We start from the raw sequence: 20,804 nt of genomic DNA, 5'->3' as shown, positions 1-20,804 counted from the left end.
AGTCAGATGTAATTTTTGTGCACTGATGATGTTAAGCTTTAATGAAAAAGCCTCTTACCCTCCACTGTCAGCTTTGCAGAGCAAGTATAATCTCCAACCTGCACACTGTATGTGCCCTCATCATCTAGCGCCACCTGCTGGATGATCAGCTTGCGATAGCATCCTTCGCTGCAGATCTCGAAGCGTTCAGAGGGCAGGATGACATTGCTGCCTTTGTACCAGCGGATGCTACATCTGGGGTTGGATACTGTGCAGTCCAAGATCACACGGCTCTTCTCAAGGGCCGTCTTGTCTTGCAGAGGTTTTACAATACTGACTGGAAGCTCTGAAAGGGAAGGAATGTCGTTTAAATATGGGTCTTATTGAAATCACAACACACTGAGGTAGACATTGTAACCTACCTCACCTTACTTTAATGATTAGACAATACATATTCAATACATGCACTAGAGACAGGAAATGTGAAGCTAAATATTGATTGCATTGAAAAAATGAAATTTTACTGTTTAGTTGGATTAAATGAGCAAAAATCACTGAATTAACCCCCCAAAACTTAAGGATCATCAGGTTGCCCCAGTATGGTTTATCCATTCTAATTAGTTAGTAGGTGCATTATTTGAATACCTTCCACCTCCAAGTAAGCAACAGATTCAATGTGCCTCGCCACAAACTTAATCTCTCCAGAGTCCTCTGCTCGCACGTTGCACATGAGAAGAAAATGTTTTGTCCCTGAAATGAAAAAAATTCTGAAATGTTTATTATAAAATATTTTTTCAAATTCTCAGGTTTTCTTTCTGGTTAAAGCCTAAAAAGTATTTTTGTTTGTTTATTTGTTTTGGTTTTTGCGAACCTTCCTGGCGGATCTTAATGGTGCTGGTGGGCTGTATCCGCTCCCCATTTTTGTACCATTCCCCTGGCACATCCTCCACTGAGATCTCACAAACAAACACAGCGTTTTCATCCTCTTGGATGTCCAGGTCCTCAAGACCTTGGAGGATCACCAGCTCACGCTCTGTAGAATTCAAATTTAAAAATATGTATATATAAATACATATGTATACATATATATATTTAAGATTACAATGGAGTCCTCATTCACACATCCAGCAGACATAGAACATATAAATGTTGCAGGCAGATGGCAGCATTGTGCTGTATTTGTAAAGCTGAAAGCCACGTCTTGAATGCAGTTTCAACTCCTTACTAAAACAACATGGCCATAAATACCAGCTACATCCAGCAGTACTAATAATTTATTATTAATCATTAATAACTTCCCAACCTAATTAGTAATACTAGCCTAATAGCACTATTGGGGCTACAATTATGAACATTTTATTAGAACAATATATTTGTATAGCTAAGTTTCTAATTTTTCTCAGACACAGAAACTTTTAACTAATGTATTTTTTATATGTAGCTCTGTATCTGCAAATATTTTTCTGATGGTATCCACACAAGTACAATTTCTTAATAGCTCATCTTGATTTTTAAGAAGAAAGACACTTATTCTCTGCTGTGTTCTTCTTAAACATTAAGAGAACTGCATTATATGCACATGTAAGTAAGTAAAATTTTATTTATATAGCACATTTCTAGATAAAAGATCACAAAGTGCTTCACAAGGTATAAAACAAAAACAGACAGTTAACAAAATGCAATTCTAAAAAGATGTGTTTTTAGTTGTTTTTTAACAGTGATCACTGAGTCCGTAGATCTTAAGTTCTGAGGAAGAGAGTTCCACAGTCTGGTGGCCACAGTGTCAAAAGCTCTGTCTCCCTTGGTTTTCAGCCTTGTATGCTGAACAACAAGTAGGCCCGGATCACAAGACCTCAGGGACCTACTAGGGACATAGGGCTGTAAAAGTTCAATGATGTAGGCTGGTGCTTGTCCTTGAAGAGCTTTAAATGTCAGAACCGGTATCTTAAAATGGAGATACTAATCTTACTAGTACTGTTAGCCAAAAAGCAACAATATCTCCAAAATTAGACTACTGTACTCCTTGATATAATGGAGCCTTAACCACAACCTCAAATCGCTGGCAGGCAATACAAAATTATATTTAGTAACTTATTAAGTTACTTATTTGTTGTAGTTTGGTGTAGTTGTGTTCAACTACAACATGCTTCAGTGAGGTTATTGCTAACTGCTAACTAAAGCTTGGCTTGTTTGAATTGCGAATAATTGGTGATTGATGCGATAATGTCCAGCTATACCAGCATAGATACCAATAATCAGGCACGTGGGCTTTATAAGTGTTGAAGCAACAGGTGATTCTTGTTGAATACACCGGCTACAGCTGTGTAGCATTCAGGTTCCAAGCCATCTAACAGTGTCTGATCATAGCTCAGAAGATGACCTTGGTAGTAATTGTGTAATTCTGAATAAAAATGCCCAACCATTTGATGTGGCACTGTAGTGAGTCATCATTCTAGTTTTTGTAAGGTCCTTATTGCAAAAAACACCCCATCTCATAATATCGCTTCTTATCAAAACTATATAAATTTAGGACCAGTAACAATTTTTTTTAAAACCTACAACTGCTTTAATACTTGGTTGCCATCAAGTTGGTATCATTTTACATAGTAGACTGTACCGTAGACTTCCACAGTGCAGGATGTAGCTGCATCTCCTGCATCGCAGGTGTACATGCCAGAATCACTGACTTGGCATTTCATGATCTGGAGAAACCGTTTCCTTCCCATTGCATAAATGCGCAAGTCTTTGCTGGTCTTCACCTCAGCCCCGTCCTGAAAATGATAAGAAAACACAAAATAAAACAAACAAATGCAGTAAAATTTTACTTTGAACATTCTGCAGAGATCAAGAGTTGGTTTGGGGAAATTACTCTAAAAAAAACTTTTAACATCAATGTTTTCAGGGTGTTTTTTTTTTCCTGTGGTCTTTTGTCAGTATCACAAATGTTGCCAGTAAAGAATAAATAAAAAAACCAAACACTGACCTTCATCCATTTCACATCCACGTTGTGTCTTGACAGCTCACACTCGATGGAGATTACTGCCCCTTCAGGGAACCTCTGGTTCTCCAGTTTTCTGAAAACGGTCACTGGGGGCTCTGGTGCAGAAAGAGATTACTTAACAGCCAAAATCCTGCTTAAATTTCTTCAAACACATTGCTGCTCAAAATTAAAGTAACCTTTAGGAGTAACTTATATGGATTCATTGCGATGACATTTTCATCCAATTGTCATCGACAGCATTTCATACTGAGCTCAAAGGGATGATGCATACTGAGTGACTGGTTATGGAGTGGATTATTTTACAGCATGAGGTTAAAATGACACCTGACAGAAAAGACTCAACCGAGCTACTGCTTTTCACTTGGTTGGGCTAGGCCAATTTGTGTTTGTAACACGAGCCCGGATAAAGGCAGTGGTAGCAGTGCTGTCAATCCATTCTGTTACATGCCTCCACTAGTTGGCACATGGCCAGCGTTGAGTAGGCCACTTTAGCTACCAGTTTAAGGTCACAACAAAATGAGTAAAGTTGCAGTTTGCCTGCTGTGAACAGAAGTGCATAATAAGTTGGCCTGGATTACTTACATGATTATTGAACTAAACAGTTGAGCAATTTGCACTCATTATCGCAAAGCTGCTTCTCTTTACAATTTCTCAAAAGTACCTACCCTTTACAACAAGCCTTGCAGAGGTCTTCAGATTCTCTATGCAGAACACAAAGGTGCCAGTGTCTTCTACTGACAGGTTAGAGATAGTAAGGCTGTGGACTTGTCCTTTTGCGCTCATACGGAAGTGATTAGTTGGCTTAAGCTTGAGTCCGTTTCTCATCCATGTGCCCGGGACATTGGGATGGGACACCTCTACCTCAAAAGAAGCCGTTTCCCTCTCTGTGGTTTTAATGTCAGTCAGTCCCCTCTTGATTGTGATTTTTCGAGCTACAGAGGCATCAAAGTGGGAAAAGTCATGTTTGAGAGACTGGGAACCTAACACAGGCATTTTCATTTCAGGCATTTAGCGCTGAGCAGACATGGCGTCCTTTTATAGTCGGAGAACAGGCGTGGAGTCTTTTTGGTGCACAGTGGTTAAACAATACAAGCTGGCACGTACACAAGCCATTTGAGCACTGGGCTTTACGCAAAAGCCCAGTGCACTTTGGAAGGGCCAACATTTTTCACTTATTCTAACACAGACACACATTCCCTGTGGAAAAAAAGGAGTGTTTATTTTGGAGACCTGATGACAACAACCTCAATTTTGAAGGCCAGGGTGTAAATTTAGATGCAATAGGAGGAGATCCAAATTCATAGGAGGTGCCAACAGCAGCCTGAAGTACTGACTTTCCCCTTCCCACCCACACTAGTGTTGAAAGAACAGCCTTTAATTCACCCACTGGCCTGTGGCTCATAGGACTACGAAACACAAGAAGCATCTGCAAAGAAAAACAAGCATAAGTACATCTTAATCACCACAACCTACCCGTTTTACAGTATGCCAGGCCTCAATGCTCTCGACAAAGTTAAATGACGCTTATTCATAGGAATTTTCTATTTTGTTTACAAAATCAAATTATGGGCTGTGAACAGAGGCATCTTTTAATTATCAAGCATTTAACCCTTAGAATAGAATTTGGTGTGTCCCACCCATGTGTAATTATCAGGGCTTTGTTGGTCCTGCGTCACAACAGAAAGCCCTGGTCCGAAAGTCAGCTTGGGCTGTAAGGATATCACCTGTTGGATTCCATCATATTTCAGTACAAGTGCCAACCTGGTCCCCAGGTCACTCAAATTACTCTTACTCAGTTAATTGAAATTTGCCTTCATATGAAGCAGTGATGGAGGCTGCGCGTGAGATGGGGTTGTCGGCAACAGCGGTAAACAAACAACAACAGGGCATAGTGAGAACACGTGGGCACTTACGTTCCACTGTGAGCTGGGCTTGTGTGCGGTCATGAAGGGTTTCACAGCTGTAGGTGCCCCGGTCAGACATTGACACTTTGTGGAGGGTGAAACTGTGTTTGCGGCCCTTGTGCTTTAGAGTATACTTGGCCCCAGGGTGGATTAGCACCCCTTGCCTCATCCACCGCACCTCTCCCGAATCCACACTCACCTCCACTTCTAGAGTTGCTTCACTGTATTCTTCAGCTACAACTGGTGTCATTTTCTTACTGAACAGCACCTGTTGCTCTTGAAGTGAATGTTAGGAATTAGTACATAACAGCGTGTCAACAGTTTTTCTGCATCACTTATATTCAATTACAGTATGCTTAAGTTGTGTATGTGGTTTTTGTTAAGTCTACTGTGAGGCCACACCCAAACCAACGGGAATATGTAAACCAGCAAAGGTGCATGGCAAGTTTAAGCACAGAGAATGAGTAAAAAGCTCTGTGGGGCCTTACCCCCTGCAGTGCAATGCACGCCAAAACCACTGAGCCACTTGTCTCTGTCAGTAACCAGAGGAATTCTGATATGAGAACCTGTGAGGTGCAAGCTGTCAAAGTCACCTTTTCAATAGTTTAAAGTTGTTTGCAAGGAATATGTGTCATATATGCCATTAAAGGGAAACTACTCCACTGAAGCTTGATAGTCACCAGAGAAAAATAAGGAAACTTAATGTTGAATATTCTAACCTCTATGGATTATTCAAATTTGTAAAGTGTCGATCGCAGGGGCCGCAACTCACCTTGAACCTGTAGTTCTGCCTCTGAAATCAACCCCTCTGCATCAGCTGTCACTCTGCTGCTATCTGAAACCATGCAGTTGTTGATGCAGAGCATGTGGCATAGCCCATTGCTGGAAACCACAGTGCGCTCGTTCAGGGCTACTTGCTTGCCGTTTAAGCGCCACACCAACTTGGTGTCCTCTGGTGAAACCACACACTTAAAAACTGCATCTTCTCCTTCACAGATGATGACATTGCGAAGCTCTGCTATGAACTCAATAATACGGGGGGCTGAAAAACATTCATATGAATTGTGAGCTCAAACTTTGCTCACATGTTACAATTGCACATTGGCCAGCATATTGTCTCTCTTAAAGATTTACACGGACTTACTTTCTACAGTAACAGTGGCTGAGGTCTTGTCATCTGTGGATTCACAGACATATTCTCCACTGTCTTCCTCCATTAGTTGGTGGATGGTAAAGCTCCGCTCTCTACCTTGAGCCCTGATTGTGTGCTGACGGCTATGAGAGATCTCGTTGCCATTTTTTAGCCACTGAACGTCTCCTTTTGGCTTGTTGATCTCACATTGTAACGTAAGGCGGGTTCCCTTTAGAGCCTTGATATTCTCCAACTGTCTGATAAATTTAACCTTCATTTCTGTTGGGCAAAGAAATACAGTTTTAGATCATGGCATCTTGTAATCAAATACTTAGAAAGAGAGGTCACATTTTGTTAAGTGACAAATTCCTACCTTTCACTAAAAGACTGAAATACATCTCATCTGTCTTTATGTCACAGACATATTCTCCAGAATCAGACAGCTGCAGAGGATTAATGATGAGCTTGTGGGTATTACCCACACTGGAGATGTGAATGTTCTCCTCGTTCAATAGTTGGCCATCTTTCAGCCACCGAACATTTGCCCTTTCATGGCTCACAATGGCACACAGTGTGACGCTCTCGTTTTCATAGGCTGTGATGTTGTTTGCTTTTTTATTCAGAAACTTGGCTGGCGGCTCTGAGCAAAAATACATTTACAAAGAAGCTGCTTGAAATTCCAAGTGCAAGCATCATTAACCTCCTAGGACCTGGCGTCCACATATGTGGACATCACATTTTGGGTTGTCTAGACCAAAATACTTAATTTTTCTCTACAAGGGCCTGATATCCACTTACAAGGACGTTATACTGCCACTGATCTATCAAAATTTAAAACGAATGTCCTCATATGTGGATCTCATTTTTCTCAGAAACAAAAATTAGGTAAAAAAAAAAAAATCTGGTAATTCTTTGTTTTTACAATCATCAGTTCCCAATCAACCCAAATAGCAAAGAAAAATTAAAAATGCATTTCATGAAAGAGTTTGGGTCTTAGGAGGTTAAACCTAGTCATATGAAATTCTGACACCTCTTTGAACATCATCTTAACTTACCTTGGACCTCTACAATTGTTATCAATTTGTCATCGAGGGCATCGCAAATGTATTCTCCAGAGTCCGAGGGCTGAAGTCCAGAGAGAACAAGCTTCCTAACAACGTCATAGTTGTCAATTTTTATGCGAGTATCTGGTTTCAGTCTCTTGCCGTTCCATAACCACTCAACTGTGGCGTTTGGCCGAGACACTTCACACTCCAAAATAAGATCATCTCCTGCTACCAGTATATGATGCTCTGGGTGGCCTGCATTTCCAATGATCTGCACAGGAGGCTCTGAACAAAAACAAGCACATTATCATTTTGTGTTCAACATAAAGGAAAGACAAGTTGTTAAGTATTTATTATTAATATTACCTTTGACAGTGATATAGAAGACTATTTTATCATCCACTGCATCGCAGGTATATTCCCCTGAATCTTCAAATGCTGCATTTAGGACCACCAGAGATCGGAAAACACCTTGCTCTTCGATGCAGTATCGCTCATTGTCATCAATAAGCTTGTCATCTTTATACCAGCTGACTGAGGCATTGGCTCTTGAGAGTTCACATACAAGAATAATGTCATCTGATACTAAGAACTGTTTTTCTATTTTTGCATCTGTTTTTCCAAGAATTTTTACAGGTAATTCTGAAAATGAAGAAAACAGAACATTCCATTTATTGGAACAGAATAATTGCCAGACCATCTGCAAAGGAAAAATGTATTCCTTCACTGCTAGCCAATGGTTGCAGGACAGTCAAGCTATATACGCTGCACTCGCAAACTATTCCCCAAATGATAGTGAAACAGTCTGGAAACCATTTGCCTTCAAAGTAAAAGTTGTGGCTTCTAAAATGTGTTTGTTAAAGCAATAATGTCCTACTTTTGTCAATGTTTTCCAGGTTTTACTGCTGCTTGGAGTGTAAATGTAAAGTGTTTGCAGACAAATCTCTATCTTTCATGCACACTACAGGCAACTGCAGCAATCTGCTAGAAACCAAAACAATCAAGGTTTTTGGTGCTGGGACACATACACATTTTTCCCTAGCAACTGGAGATCAACAACTAGTCTCTAGGCCTGTTTACAGACAGTATGTCTGTGTTAAATCTACACCATAGATATGTCGTAAGCACAAACCCTTATGAAACCTTAGAGTATAGCCTTCCTAGAAATATAACCACACATCACCATCAATGCAGCCTGCCACTTCCGTGGGCAACTTCAGCGGCTCTACATAGATTCACCCCAGAAGCATAATTCAGGCATGAGGCTTAACCTACCTTGCACTATCACACTGAAATCCATTACATCGTCTTTTGCGTCGCAGACATATTGCCCAGCATCTTCCACTGTCAGAAAGTGAATGGTCAACTGATGGATGACGCCATCTTCAAGGATTGTGATGTTTCTAGAGTCTTCGACTTCTTCCCCATTCTTCTTCCAAGTGACTTCAGCATTTGATCTTGAAACCTCGCAGTCTAGAAGTAGAGTCTCCCCGGCCATTTTCTCTACTCTACTTGCCATCTTCCGAGGACGAATGAAGCGAACAGGAGGCTCTGTGTGTTAAGTGAATCTTAAGTTAGAGTGGATATATGCTGACATAGCAAGAGCCTTCTAATTATTAAGTTTAATTACCTGCTATGTTTACAAAGAACGTCTTGGAGTCATCCGCTGTGTCGCATACATATTCTGCTGAATCTTTGACAGTGGTTTTAGGTATAATAAGTCTTCTGTAGACACCGTCCACCTCCAGAATGAGATTGTCGTTCTCCTCCACCTCGAGTCCATCACGATACCAGCGTACCATTGCATTGGGCCGTGAGATCTCACAGCTTAGCACCATCCTCTCAGATGTCTGCTGACACAGTTCCATTTCTGACTGACTTGGGGATACAATCTTCACTGGAGGTTCTGAAAGTGAATGGTATTACCCAGCTTTTCAATTAAAACAATACTGCATAATAGTGTAAAGGCTTCTGTATGCACCAGTTAAAATATTTCTCAGCTCTTTGCAGAGCAACAGACCAGAGTTAATTTCACCTTACCTTGGTGGGAGGCCATTTAGATATCAATATTTTAGCCTTAAAAATGTTCTGATGATGCGTGACATTGACTTGTTTGAGTTAAATATACCAACCCCCTAATAGGACATTGTGCTCCTTTCTCTTAGAACAGTGACATATCCCCACATGCACAGACAGTATCTATAGTGTCAGGTGTTTGTACCTGTGATATTTAGGTGAAAGAATATTGAATCGTCAGCTGTATCACAGACGTATTCTCCAGAATCCTCTACTCCACTAGACAGTATCTTAAGTCGTCGATAAGGCCCTTCTACCTTGAGCTTGATGTTCTCACTCTCTTGAAGCTTTTGACCGTCTTTATACCAGCTGACCACACCACTGGCACGAGACAGTTCACAGCTTAGAATAATTTCGTCAGGGACATGACGGTCAAGGTGGACATCCTCCTTGGGATAGATTATCGTCACAGGAGGTTCTTTGGAGAAAGAGTACAAGTAATTGAAGCCACATCTGTATATGCAGATACAATCAGCAGAGTTTTTGAATTCTGGACTGTTGTATTTGAGTATTTTATTACCTCGTATGTTAACTTTGAAGACTAAAACGTTGTCTCCTACACGGGATGTGTATGTAGCTGTATCGGACAGTTGGGCTGAATGTGTAATCAGCTTTCTGTTGGTGCCCTCTGCTTGGATTGTAACATTATTGGTTGGTTGCATTTCAGTTCCGTCTTTGTACCATTTGACAACACCATCAGACCTTGATACTTCACATGACAGAACAAGCTGTTCATGTTCCACAACACTCTGGAAAAGGTCCCTCTCTGGGATATCAGCAAATGTTACCGGTGGTGCTGCAGAAAAAAACAAAAAAACAAAAATACTAAAAGTAGTTTTCGGATGAATCTAGATCTCATTATTTATGCTCATGCACAAGTTTTCACAGCCTAGTCATGCTGATTTTAAGCTTTGCTGTCAAGGTAATAACTCCTCACAGACATCAGAAGCATTGGTGGGTGTTAAGCCACATTTGAAGTGATGTAAAAACATATGTGCGGCAGTGCACTCATGAAATACTATTTACACAGGTTTGCAGAAAAAAAAGTTCATCATAATACATGCTGGACACTGAAGACGCTGTCCTAAAATGTAAAGCATGTATACAGAAAGCAGCTAAACGTTTAGACGTTTAAGAAAATCAGCTACGATGGATACGATGGTGATCAGGTTTTGCTTTGTTAAGTATTAGAGGTCATGAAGGTGTACAAAACAGAACAGTTAAAACATTTGCCAAGAAAACATGGCCAAAAGAGATCATATCACCTTTCACCTCCACACAGAAATCGTTGAACTCTGAATCATCATCAGTTTTACAATTGTACACGCCAGAGCATGAAGATGTGGCCGGTTTCATAACCAGTGTCCTCTTTTTGCTCTTTGAATCAACGTTTAGTTCCGATTCTGGCAAGAGTTTTATTCCATCCTCAATCAAGCAGGTCTGGATTGCAGAATGTGAGATCTCGCACTTTGGTTTTATCAGTCCGCCTGCTTCAAGAGGATCGTTCCTCTCAGCCTCTGGAACAGCTGAGAATCAAACCCATGCTATAGGATCTTCAATTCATTGACAGTAACCAGATAGCAATGGTAAACAGATTTGTGTTTGTTATCCTACACTGTACAACTTACTTCAGTTTTTATAGTCAAGGGTGAGGTATGCCAACAGTGATTTTAATTAACTGATATTTGGCTCCAGAATGGTGTAAATGTTGTTTGGCAGACAGTGAAATCACACCATTATTTTAACATATAGCACTACAATGTAGTATGTAATAATAGTGTAGTATGCCTGGTCTCATTCCTAGGGAGTCAGATACTGTTGTTGTGTCAAGACGGGCATCTATCGGGTACCCACAAGTTGTCCTTTGGTGTTGGTGCAGTGACACACTGGGTTTATGGTTCCACCCATAAACAGGTCTTACTTCAAAGTCATAGCATATGGACACTCATAAAGTATGAATTGGCACCATATTTAAACTCACTGGGAAGCATAATTTCTCAGTGTGCATGGCCACTTTTGAGAAGGGGTTCTATTACAAACCAAGATCTTTTCCTGAACCTAACCATTAGTGTTCAGTGCCTAAACATACAGTCCAAACATACAAAAGTTTAAGACCACTTGAAAAATGGCAAAACATTATATTTTGCATGGTTGGATCATAGCAAGGTTCCAAGAAATGGGAGTGAGACAAAACATTTTTTTGAACATGCAGTTTATTGAAAACACTACTGTAGCTGTTTTACAGCTGATCAAAAGTTTAGGACCACAAGCCTTTAAAAGGCCAAATCTGTGCAAAAATGTGGATTTATTGTCATTTTCTGTCAGGTAGTCACACTGTCATGACGTTCTGATGGCAAAGGCAAAAAAAATTTCCCTTTTTGAACGTGGTCGGCTTGTTGAACTGCATATGCAGGGTCTCTCGCAGTGCACAATCGCAGCTTAAATAATCCTGAGGGTTATGGAACCAAAATGTCAAGTGGAAAACCCCCAAAATTTCACCAGCACTGAGCCGGAGGATCCAGTTGGCTGTCCATCAAGAAACTGGACAATCCTCAACCCAAATTAAGGCCATTACTGGTGCCGACTGCAGCCCCATAACCATCAGACACTGAAGGGCTTCAAAAATAAAAAAAAAACATCTCCGTGACATCATTTTCATTTTCTGGTCAACCTCAGACAAGGCTGAAAACAACAGAGGTGGCCTCGTGTCCATGAACGCCACAGAGCTGACCGTTTGGACTTTGCAAGAGAGCCCCAAACATTGGACATTGAAAGGTGGAAGAAAGTTTTATTCTTTTTATTCTTTTACTGGGTTTTTTTGGAGGTGTGGTCCTAAATTTTTGATCAGCTTTGAAACAGGCTGTTTAGTTTAAGCGTTGTTTTCAATAAATTGCATGCTCCAAAAAATGTTTTGTCTCACTCTCATTTCTTCTTGTTGGTTGATCCAACCATGTAAAAGATTATTTTTTTTTGCCATTTTTAAGTGATCTTAAACTTTTGATTGAAGCTGTAGTAAAAAGCAAGTTAAAATGAAACTAATCAGTAGATCAAAACAACGTAAAACGCAGTCAAAAGACAAACAAGGCATCTGTTTTTTCAAAATTGTATTATATACTGTATTATAATTTATCAAATTGTGTTTTTGGAAACTTTAGAGGTGAGGATTATATTATTTTATATTAGTTGCTGAATCTGGCTTCATTTCTGATCAACCTATGTTTCTCAACATTTTCAGCAGTTTCCTGAGCCCTTAGTCTGTGCTGATTTACATAGACAAAGACATTTATGTCTTGAAAAAGCCTCAATTTAAATTTCTTTTCTTTTTTATATCTCAGTTTTGGTCTCCACCAGTTAAAGAGCCAATCAATTTGGCCTTTAACTGTTTTTTCTTTTTCTCCGAAAAGCTGCAAGTGTTATTCCTCTGTTACATTGTTCTGGAAGCAGGGTTGATGAAATTTTAAAAGTGAGTAATTACCTATCTGTGATCAAAATTATAGCAAAACCTCCAAATTTTACATTTTTAATTTGGATAAATATGTTCACCAACATTATAAACAAGACAAAGTACATAATCAAGCATTAACACATCTAACTTATACATTCAAATATTGTTCCCTAAGCTAGTCTACTAGCAAAGTATTAATAGATGGTTAGTAATTCTGACGAAGCTCAAAATACTTAGATCACCTGCAACATCCACCTTGAATTCTATATGGTCATCTGCGGCCTCACAGCTGTACATCCCAGAGTGTCTGACTTCTGCTGACTGAATGACCAGTGCTCTCAGTGTTTCTTTAGCTTGGATTTCATATTCACTCTCTGGAAGTAGCTGTTCTCCATCTTTGTTCCAATAGACTTGGGCAGTTGGCTCTGAGACTTCACACTGCAGCTTAATTGGGCAGCCTGCTTCAACAAATTTGTTTCTCGCAACCTCTGGAATCGCTGAAAACCTCACAGGAGTAGCTGGGGGGTATTAAAAGATTTGCAGAGGACTGCTGTTAAGCTGACAGAGCATCATTTAACAAGCAGTGTGAAAATAAGACTTTTTGGGTTTGATTAATTTAGCACAGCTAGGATTAGACTTGGTTTTTCACAAGGTGTTTTCAACTGCATGAATAAAAAGAAGTGCCTAGTTTAAGGGTAACTATGGTAACTATGGCCATGCTAAAATGCCCCAAACTCACACTTGCAAACTCTTTAACTGAAAGGGAATGTAAGAAAATCACCTTCGACGTCCACATGGAATGTTGCAATGTCATCTGCAAATTTACAGCTGTAGAGACCAGAGTCAGAGACTTTAGCAGAAGGAATCATCAATTTTCTGAAGTTGCCATCTCTTTTCATATCAAGCCCAGTTTTGCAGAATAGCTCCAAATCATCTTTAAACCAGGAAACCTGGGCAACAGGGTCTGAGACCTCACACTGGAGGATAATCGGACAACCAGCTGCAATCAGCTTGTATTTTTCTGACAGTGGGAGTGGCATGATCCGTGACGATCGGCCTAAAAGAGGAGAATAACAAGGGTACTGGGTAAGATGCTTGTAGTAGGCAAAACACAGTCCAGCCAGTCATACCATTTTCCCATGATCATTCAAATCAAAGTATGTTTCAGCCACTCACAACAGAGAATAAGAACCATAAGACGACAACGATAGAAATAAATCACCTTTTACATCCACTTTAAAAGTCACAGTGTCATCTTTTGTTGAACATTCATAGGTACCAGCATGCGCGCTTCCAGCTGATGGGATGAACAGTGTCCTTGTCAGTCCATCTGACTGTACTTCCACATTGTTTTGTGGCAGAACTTTTACCCCGTCTTTATACCAGTCGACATGAGCAGAGGGATCATGAGAGAGTTCGCATCTCAGGACAATGGGAGCGCCTTCTTCGACGGACTTGTTCCGGTCATTCTCTTGAAGCTCTGAGAACTTCACAGGTAGGGCTGTAGGTTTTTAAAATTGCAAAAGATTGTCTTAATAAAGTGTCTTTAAATATTAAAACTACACTTTATGCAGTTAGAAATGAGTAGGAACTTAAATTCAACCAAAGCAGCAGACAGCTGACACAGGTCTTTAAGAACAAGGTGCTTTTGACAAAACAACATAAACAAGAACTCAAAGACATCTAGAGTGTCTAGAAGAGCAACGATCAATATGAAACCAACAAAAAGTACAGGTTAGACATAAGAGTGTTTATGGCACAAGAAGTGCATATGGTTAGTGACATTAAAAAGAATAAAGTAGACGCACAGCTTTCTTTATATATCGGATATGCTTAATCAGAAGCTGCATTATGACACCACATTTTTAATGAGATGTTTAGTGTGACGATGTCCTATATTCGTTCATTCTACTCTTATTAAAGTGTTAAAAAAGGGGTCATCATGAATAGGTGTGACGGGGAGTAGTTTTTCTTTAAAGTCACATAAAAAATTACTTACATTTGGCCTCTGCTTTTTAACGTGGCATGAGTAGTGTATTAGGAAGGCCGGAAAATGAACAATTTTCTGTTAGGTCACTACAAAAACGTGACTAAATCACCTGCTGTTAACCTGTTAGTGGCAATGCAAGACAATGAAAGCGCTGCAGAGTTTTTTGAGCATCACCTTTTACATCCACAGTGAACTGGATGTCATCATCCTTTGATTCGCAACGGTATACACCCGTGTGAGCCCGCTCGGCTGATGAGACAACTAGACTCCTCAAATTTCCCTCTGACTGGATGTCTACTCCACTCTGAGGTAGGAGCTTTGTTCCATCCTTGTACCAACTGACTTGTCCAGTGGGGTCTGACAGTTCACATTGTAGAGCAATGGGATAGCCTGCTATGACCGTCATTTTCTGGTCAACCTCAGACATTGCTGAAAATGTCAGAGGTGGAGCTACAGGATTGAATGTAAGATAGAACTGGTCAATAAAACATGTACTGTAATGGACCAAAAGAAGCAAAGCAAAGCCCTAAAACTGAAGCTTTCCAATAAAATCAATAAACTATGTTAAAATTTTTAAAATTTGTATTTGTAAGGAAAGATTCAGCTAGATACATTTAGTAAACCTGGTCTACCAAACGTTTTATTAATATTAACAGTCAGTCTTGTAAGAAAGTTATTGCATTAATTTAAAAAAAAAAACCCAACTGAGGTGGTTCTGCAGTGACAGCAAATGTATGATAAAGTATACTTAATTAGCAAAGGTTTATGTTTACAAATGGTTGAAAGTCATTTTTTGTTTTACACATTCGGCCAGTACCTACAGTATGAGTATAGAAGATGATTTAGCCTTAAGAAAATTCCTGCCTTTACAGTAGGAGGCTGGAAAGTTGGAATTCTTCCAATGTTCAGTCACCTTACTTAGTCAAGCAAAGAGTGAGTGTACTAATGAAACCCTGGGTACCTGACAAAGCAATTCAGATTTATTTTGACACAACTGTGAAGACATCTAAGACATTTGGGTCAAAATACCTTTGCCCGCATCAAGGCTGTGTGCTTCTGTATACTGTCTTGGCAGGGACAAGGATTTCATTAATTGGATATTATGACTTAATGATAGGGTTAATATACTGAATCTTTGGGCATGTTTGGTTAGTTCACATGTCAGTGATGTCCCACAGAGAGCCGTAATGCACCCCTATTAAAGCTAACCAAGGGTATTTCTCTACAAAAGAACGCAGACTGTGTGCTACCTGAGTGCTTGGCAAATTAAAGATTTTGCAAAACACTTAACTTCCTCTTGGATAATAAGTCAAAAATCAGATTAAGCCGCACTGTCTTTCTAGGGCAACTTTAGCTAATTGTAGACAGTGCCTAGTTCTTTCATTTTGATTTAAAGATAAAATAGAGCATGGCACAGTGTTTGAAAACTCTCATTCGTTAACTTCAATGGAGTATGCTACAAACTAAGTACTAACTTGGACAGAGCCTTAATGTCCCCTGAGCAGTGTTGTCAAAAATAAGCCTAGGATTAGCACGATTAACACAACCTGCAGACATGTTAATGTTTTGTTGTGCAACATAGAATGTGCAAGAAATTACCCCACTTGTCAATTTTGAGGAAACCATTTGCGTACAAGTGGCTAAATGTGACTGTAGAAGTTGTCACAGCATATTCAAAATAAAAACATCAGACACAGTAGCTTACTGGTGTTAATAAGTCATGTGACCATGGTGTAGTTCTTTGAGATTGTACTTACACTTCAGAAATCATACAGTTGGAATTCATTTGCGGAGATTATCCTGCTGAACAAATGTGTCATGAATTTTTATTTTACTCAGAGCTTATTTTCTGTGACAATCCAAAAGCATTTGGAGAAATCCAATTGACTTTTTAATTAAAGGATCCAGGGCCGTACTTCAAGGCTGGCCTACAAAAAATTTCATCCCAGCAGAACTCCCAGAGTGCACCACACAGGTAGCTGTAGTTTCAGTCTCTGTGATTCATGGACTCAGACATCATAGAGTGAAGTCATGAAAGCACATGACAGTGGTTACTAGTTAAATGTAATTTAAATATTTGGATTGTACTTATTGTACTTATACTTATTTTTCTTTTAAATTAACATAATCCAAGAACTCATTTTGTGCAGATTGCAAATGATTACAGTAAAGTGAAGTTTTTCAATCAGTTGAGGTTTTGTATTTAACTATATTAAAGTGTCTTGATTTTTTTTTTCCAATCAGAGAAACTAAAATCTGTCTACTTTATGGTAATTATATTTTTCCAGAAAACTAAAAAGAAAGCTTGCATTTTGTGAGTAAAGCAAACTTATTTGTATGCAAATAACCTCCACTAAAATCGAATTGCATAACAGGTGAAAACATCTTTTGTCACCTTTAACATCCACATGAAACTGCACTGCATCATCTGTTGTCTTGCAGCTGTAAATCCCTGCATGAGACAGTGTCGCAGATCGGAAAGTCAGTGTTCTTATAGAACCATCTGCCAGCATGTCCTGCCCAGCTGCTTCAAGAAGTTTTATTCCGTCCTTGTACCAAGTAACTTCACCATTAGGATCTGATATCTCACACTGCAGCATTAGGGGTTCACCACCTTCAACAGACTTGTTCCTTTCAGCCTCACAAAGTCTTGTAATTCTCACAGGCGGAGCTGGGGATGTTTGAGGTAACATCAAGAGAAAATTGCATCACTATTACTGACTACAACAGAAATGAAGCTTTAAAAACAAAAGGAAAGAGCAAATCAAATTCTAACATCAAGATTAGTCATGCCAATAAACCTTGAGAGTTAAAATAAGTCATAATAAAAATATGTCCTTGTTTATTAGTAATATAACAAGATGTGTCTTTGGTTAGACTTGAGATACCTGGGCATTCAAGTTAGGATTTGAAGCTAATGTATTTACTCTTTGCTCTATTTTGAATGTTCCTCCCAGACCACCCAAGCGCAAATTCAACTACTGAAGTACTTTTAGTGTAAATAAAGTCAAGTGAGTAGTTATAGAGATTGCCAAAATGTAAAGGATTGCAAAAAAAAAGGCAATCTCAATCATTGTGCCCGTTCATTTTTTGCTTGGTAATGCTAACCATTTAAATCACCTTCAACAGCCACCTTATATGCAGTGACACTGTCACTCCAGTAACCATCATGTGTCCCTGAGAGGTAGAGCTCTTCTGATTCTACCGTTGCTGTCTGCTTGATATTGCAACGCTCTGCATAGTTGGTCAAATGTCTTTTCCCAGAGTTAAATGTGATGTCTACTTGTTCTTCCGTAGTCTCCAGGGTGCGATAAAACTCTGCGGGGACTGTTGCTTTCTGACTTGGCAGGGACAGCACTTCCAAATCGTTAGAAACTGCTTGTCCTGTATTATCGGGATGATCCAATTTGACATATGCAGACTGCTGCAAGTCGTATGGCTCTTGTTGGAAAGTTTTTACCTCTTTAAGGTTAGAAAAATCCAATGATTGAAGGGATGCTGTTTTAGGGAAGTCACTGAGCCCCTCTGAAAGATCAGCAGATTTCTGTAGGAGTCTGTTGAACTCCTCTGATTGGTCAGTTGCAGTCCATAAAGAGTTATAGGGCCCCTCTGAATAGACTGTTTCAGTTTGTAAATGGTCACAAGGCTTCTCTGAAAGGACAGGTGGGATCTGCATGGAATTAAAGGCCCCTTCTGATTGGACATCTGCAGTCTGCAATGACTTAAATGGTTCCTCTGATTTGACAGCTACAGTCTGTAAGGATTTAAAGGGCTCCTCTGATTTGTAACTTTCAGAGATTATGGATTCAATCAGATCCTCTGACTGTGGAGTTGCAGTTTTGAAAGACTCAGAGATCCTGTCTGATTTGATTGAAATCTGTAAGGTGTCAGTATTGTGCTCTGGTGTTGTAGCTGAATTCTGTAGAATGCTGCCTAGCTCTGACTGGACAGATGGTGTCTGTCCTAAACTATGTAGCTCCTCTGATTGGAAAGTTAGATTCTTGGAAGTGGATTCCTCTGACTGAACAGTTGCAATTTGCAAAAACTTGCAAAACTCATCTGTCAGAACAGCTGTCTGCAAAGAATTGTCAGTTTCTTCAGATGGGGCTTCCGTATGCTGTACATAGTAAATGAATTCCTCACCTTGTGTATCTTTGAGCTGTGTAGTGTGATGGTGTGTGTCAGACTGAGTTGTTATTGGGTTTACAGAGTCATGGTACAGTGGACATTCGGCTTTTTCCATTTGTTGACCATCATAGAGTTCGTTCAGCTGTTTAGATGCAGTGCAGTCAAACATATATTCATATGCTGACTGAGAAGTTGGTGTATGACTGGAATGGTCTTCACATGTCTCAGTATCTCCAGCCTTGCCACCGGAGATCCCAGAATTGTATTTTGAGGACACCCGGATAACTTCAGCAGGACAAGCCTCCTCTGTGGACTTGCTCTTCTCTTGGTCAGAAGAGAGCCTTGGCGATGTAGCTATAAGCATTGTGATGTACACAGAGAAAGGTTTTCAGTGGTTGATGGTCTCAATACTTCTTCTTATAACAGAATTTTACATCAGTGTGGGTTAGCATGGAGTTATGGGATTATCCATTGCAAAGACAAACAAGAAGATCGACCAGGTTTGGTCTGAAAGTGAGCTCCAATATGTCTTCCTTCAACTGACTCCTAATATTCTCATACCAAAAATCTGTACATTAGCACCATAAAAACCTATGGTACATTAATTTTGTTGTCTTTGACAAGAGTTCGTTGTCATTGCAACGGGGAGACGTTCAGGGCAGCAATGTGAATGAGAGGATCTGGTGATGAATAAGACATAAGATGGACTTTAAGAGTGGTAAGTTGCTTGTTACAAGCAAAGATGACTGTTAAAATGAAGAATGAAGTGACAAACACAACGTATATGTTAGTATGAGAAGCAGCTACACAGCTACTAATCAACCATTTAAGAGGCAAAAACAGCAGGAAATGACCTGAAACCAGTGATGACAATGTGACACAGAGCAATTTTCTAAAGGAAAAAAGATTTACAGATGCCTCAGATGATTGGGCTAACAATAAAATACACCACTATTGTTAGTGGCATTTATGTGCTTGGTTAAAATGGATGATTGATGTTGAAATATCAAATCACCTTTGCCATCCACTGTGTATTGGGTAGATGCATCAGCTATCTCACCAATCTCATCACGATAGTGACACTGCTCTGCTGTTTGGACAAAGCCAAAGAGAAAACAATGAGCTGGGTGATAGCGTTACATGTGTAACTTATTTCTTGATTCTTAATTGTGCAGGTACAATGAGGGGAACCACCTTTTATGTCCTCATTTAACTGTACATCATGAGCTGTTTCACAGCCAAACTTCACATCACCAGAGGCATATTGTAACTGGAGGGGAAAGATTTGGCTACTTCTCTGGGATTCACTGTCAGTTTCCCTTTTGGGGTAGATCTGGGTTCCATCTTTGTACCAACAGGCTTTGGCAACGGGATCTGAAATCTCAAATTGCTGAACAATTGAGCAGTGTGGTTCAGCAGAGTTGGCCTTCTCGTCATCAGGGTCAAGTAGATATGTTGGAAGTGGCACTACAAACAATCATTGGGGGGGAAACTGACTTTAAAGAGAAACTGATACATTATATGTTTATATAGAAATGTTACTAGAAGCTGCACAAAGAGTTAGTACAGCTGAAGCAGAAACCACATTTGCAGAAAAGGTATAATCACCTTGATTTTTTACTATTAATTTGGCAACATCATCTGCTGTTGCACAATAGTATGCTCCAGAGTTTGCAGGATGAGTTGGTTCAATAACAAGGGTGTTCTTGATGCTTCCATTTTCAAACTCAGGCTCTCTGTCAGGCTGTGTATCAGGTTCTGTATCCCTCTGCTTTGACACCTGGAAAGCAGGGTCTGAGGATTCACAGGGTGGTTCAGCGGGGGGGTACGTTGCTTCAAGAAACTGTGTCTCCACAACCTCCAGCGAAGGCGACAATGGCAACGTTGGAGCTAAAGATTAATGATTAATATTATGACTATGGACTTAATGGAACATACTCATACTATGAAGAAAAGGGCAATAAGTTTAACTTCCCCAAAACTGGGAAGTAATCTGCCATCTCAAATTCAACGAGAAATGCATTTTTAAGGGTTATGCTTTTTTCATTTAGTCAGTACACATTGATTTTACCATGGACAGTTACAACTTCACACAAAGCACCA

General features: G+C 39.8%; 2 protein-coding genes across 18 annotated transcripts in view; both read right to left on the bottom strand.

Annotated features, from left to right (window-relative positions):
- Positions 1 to 20,804, bottom strand: part of obsl1b (obscurin like cytoskeletal adaptor 1b) — a 37,993-nt gene that overhangs the window by 6,794 nt on the left and 10,395 nt on the right. For 8 of the 17 annotated variants that reach the window (XM_085434608.1, XM_085434606.1, XM_085434612.1 and 5 more), the window contains 22 exons: positions 20,310 to 20,591; positions 16,969 to 17,244; positions 14,748 to 15,023; positions 13,806 to 14,084; positions 13,365 to 13,640; positions 12,826 to 13,101; positions 9,659 to 9,934; positions 9,284 to 9,556; positions 8,693 to 8,968; positions 8,338 to 8,613; positions 7,429 to 7,704; positions 7,072 to 7,347; positions 6,390 to 6,656; positions 6,029 to 6,295; positions 5,657 to 5,926; positions 4,894 to 5,160; positions 3,646 to 3,912; positions 2,963 to 3,075; positions 2,597 to 2,750; positions 851 to 1,012; positions 625 to 729; positions 59 to 325 (listed from right to left, as the gene is read on the bottom strand). In XM_085434608.1, the coding sequence (XP_085290734.1) occupies positions 59 to 325; positions 625 to 729; positions 851 to 1,012; positions 2,597 to 2,750; positions 2,963 to 3,075; positions 3,646 to 3,912; positions 4,894 to 5,160; positions 5,657 to 5,926; positions 6,029 to 6,295; positions 6,390 to 6,656; positions 7,072 to 7,347; positions 7,429 to 7,704; positions 8,338 to 8,613; positions 8,693 to 8,968; positions 9,284 to 9,556; positions 9,659 to 9,934; positions 12,826 to 13,101; positions 13,365 to 13,640; positions 13,806 to 14,084; positions 14,748 to 15,023; positions 16,969 to 17,244; positions 20,310 to 20,591 (5,457 nt within the window). The remainder of the gene's footprint in view (positions 1 to 58; positions 326 to 624; positions 730 to 850; positions 1,013 to 2,596; positions 2,751 to 2,962; positions 3,076 to 3,645; positions 3,913 to 4,893; positions 5,161 to 5,656; positions 5,927 to 6,028; positions 6,296 to 6,389; positions 6,657 to 7,071; positions 7,348 to 7,428; positions 7,705 to 8,337; positions 8,614 to 8,692; positions 8,969 to 9,283; positions 9,557 to 9,658; positions 9,935 to 12,825; positions 13,102 to 13,364; positions 13,641 to 13,805; positions 14,085 to 14,747; positions 15,024 to 16,968; positions 17,245 to 20,309; positions 20,592 to 20,804) is intronic. The other 9 variants (XM_085434617.1, XM_085434618.1, XM_085434620.1 and 6 more) reach the window with 6 other exon arrangements.
- On the bottom strand, positions 17,253 to 19,623 carry LOC146691283 (uncharacterized). The gene has a single exon (XM_085434632.1). The coding sequence runs from the start codon at positions 19,063 to 19,065 to the stop codon at positions 17,677 to 17,679; it is 1,389 nt and encodes a 462-aa protein (XP_085290758.1). The 5' UTR covers positions 19,066 to 19,623; the 3' UTR covers positions 17,253 to 17,676.

This window comes from Copadichromis virginalis, linkage group LG16, assembly GCF_057382275.1.
Source record: "Copadichromis virginalis isolate Kocher_CV1m ecotype Utaka linkage group LG16, C_Virginalis_male_GT1.1, whole genome shotgun sequence".
Taxonomy (NCBI): Eukaryota; Metazoa; Chordata; class Actinopteri; order Cichliformes; family Cichlidae; genus Copadichromis; species Copadichromis virginalis.
The sequence above is the reverse complement of the archived record's forward strand: the minus strand, read 5'-3'. Positions and strand labels throughout refer to the sequence as shown.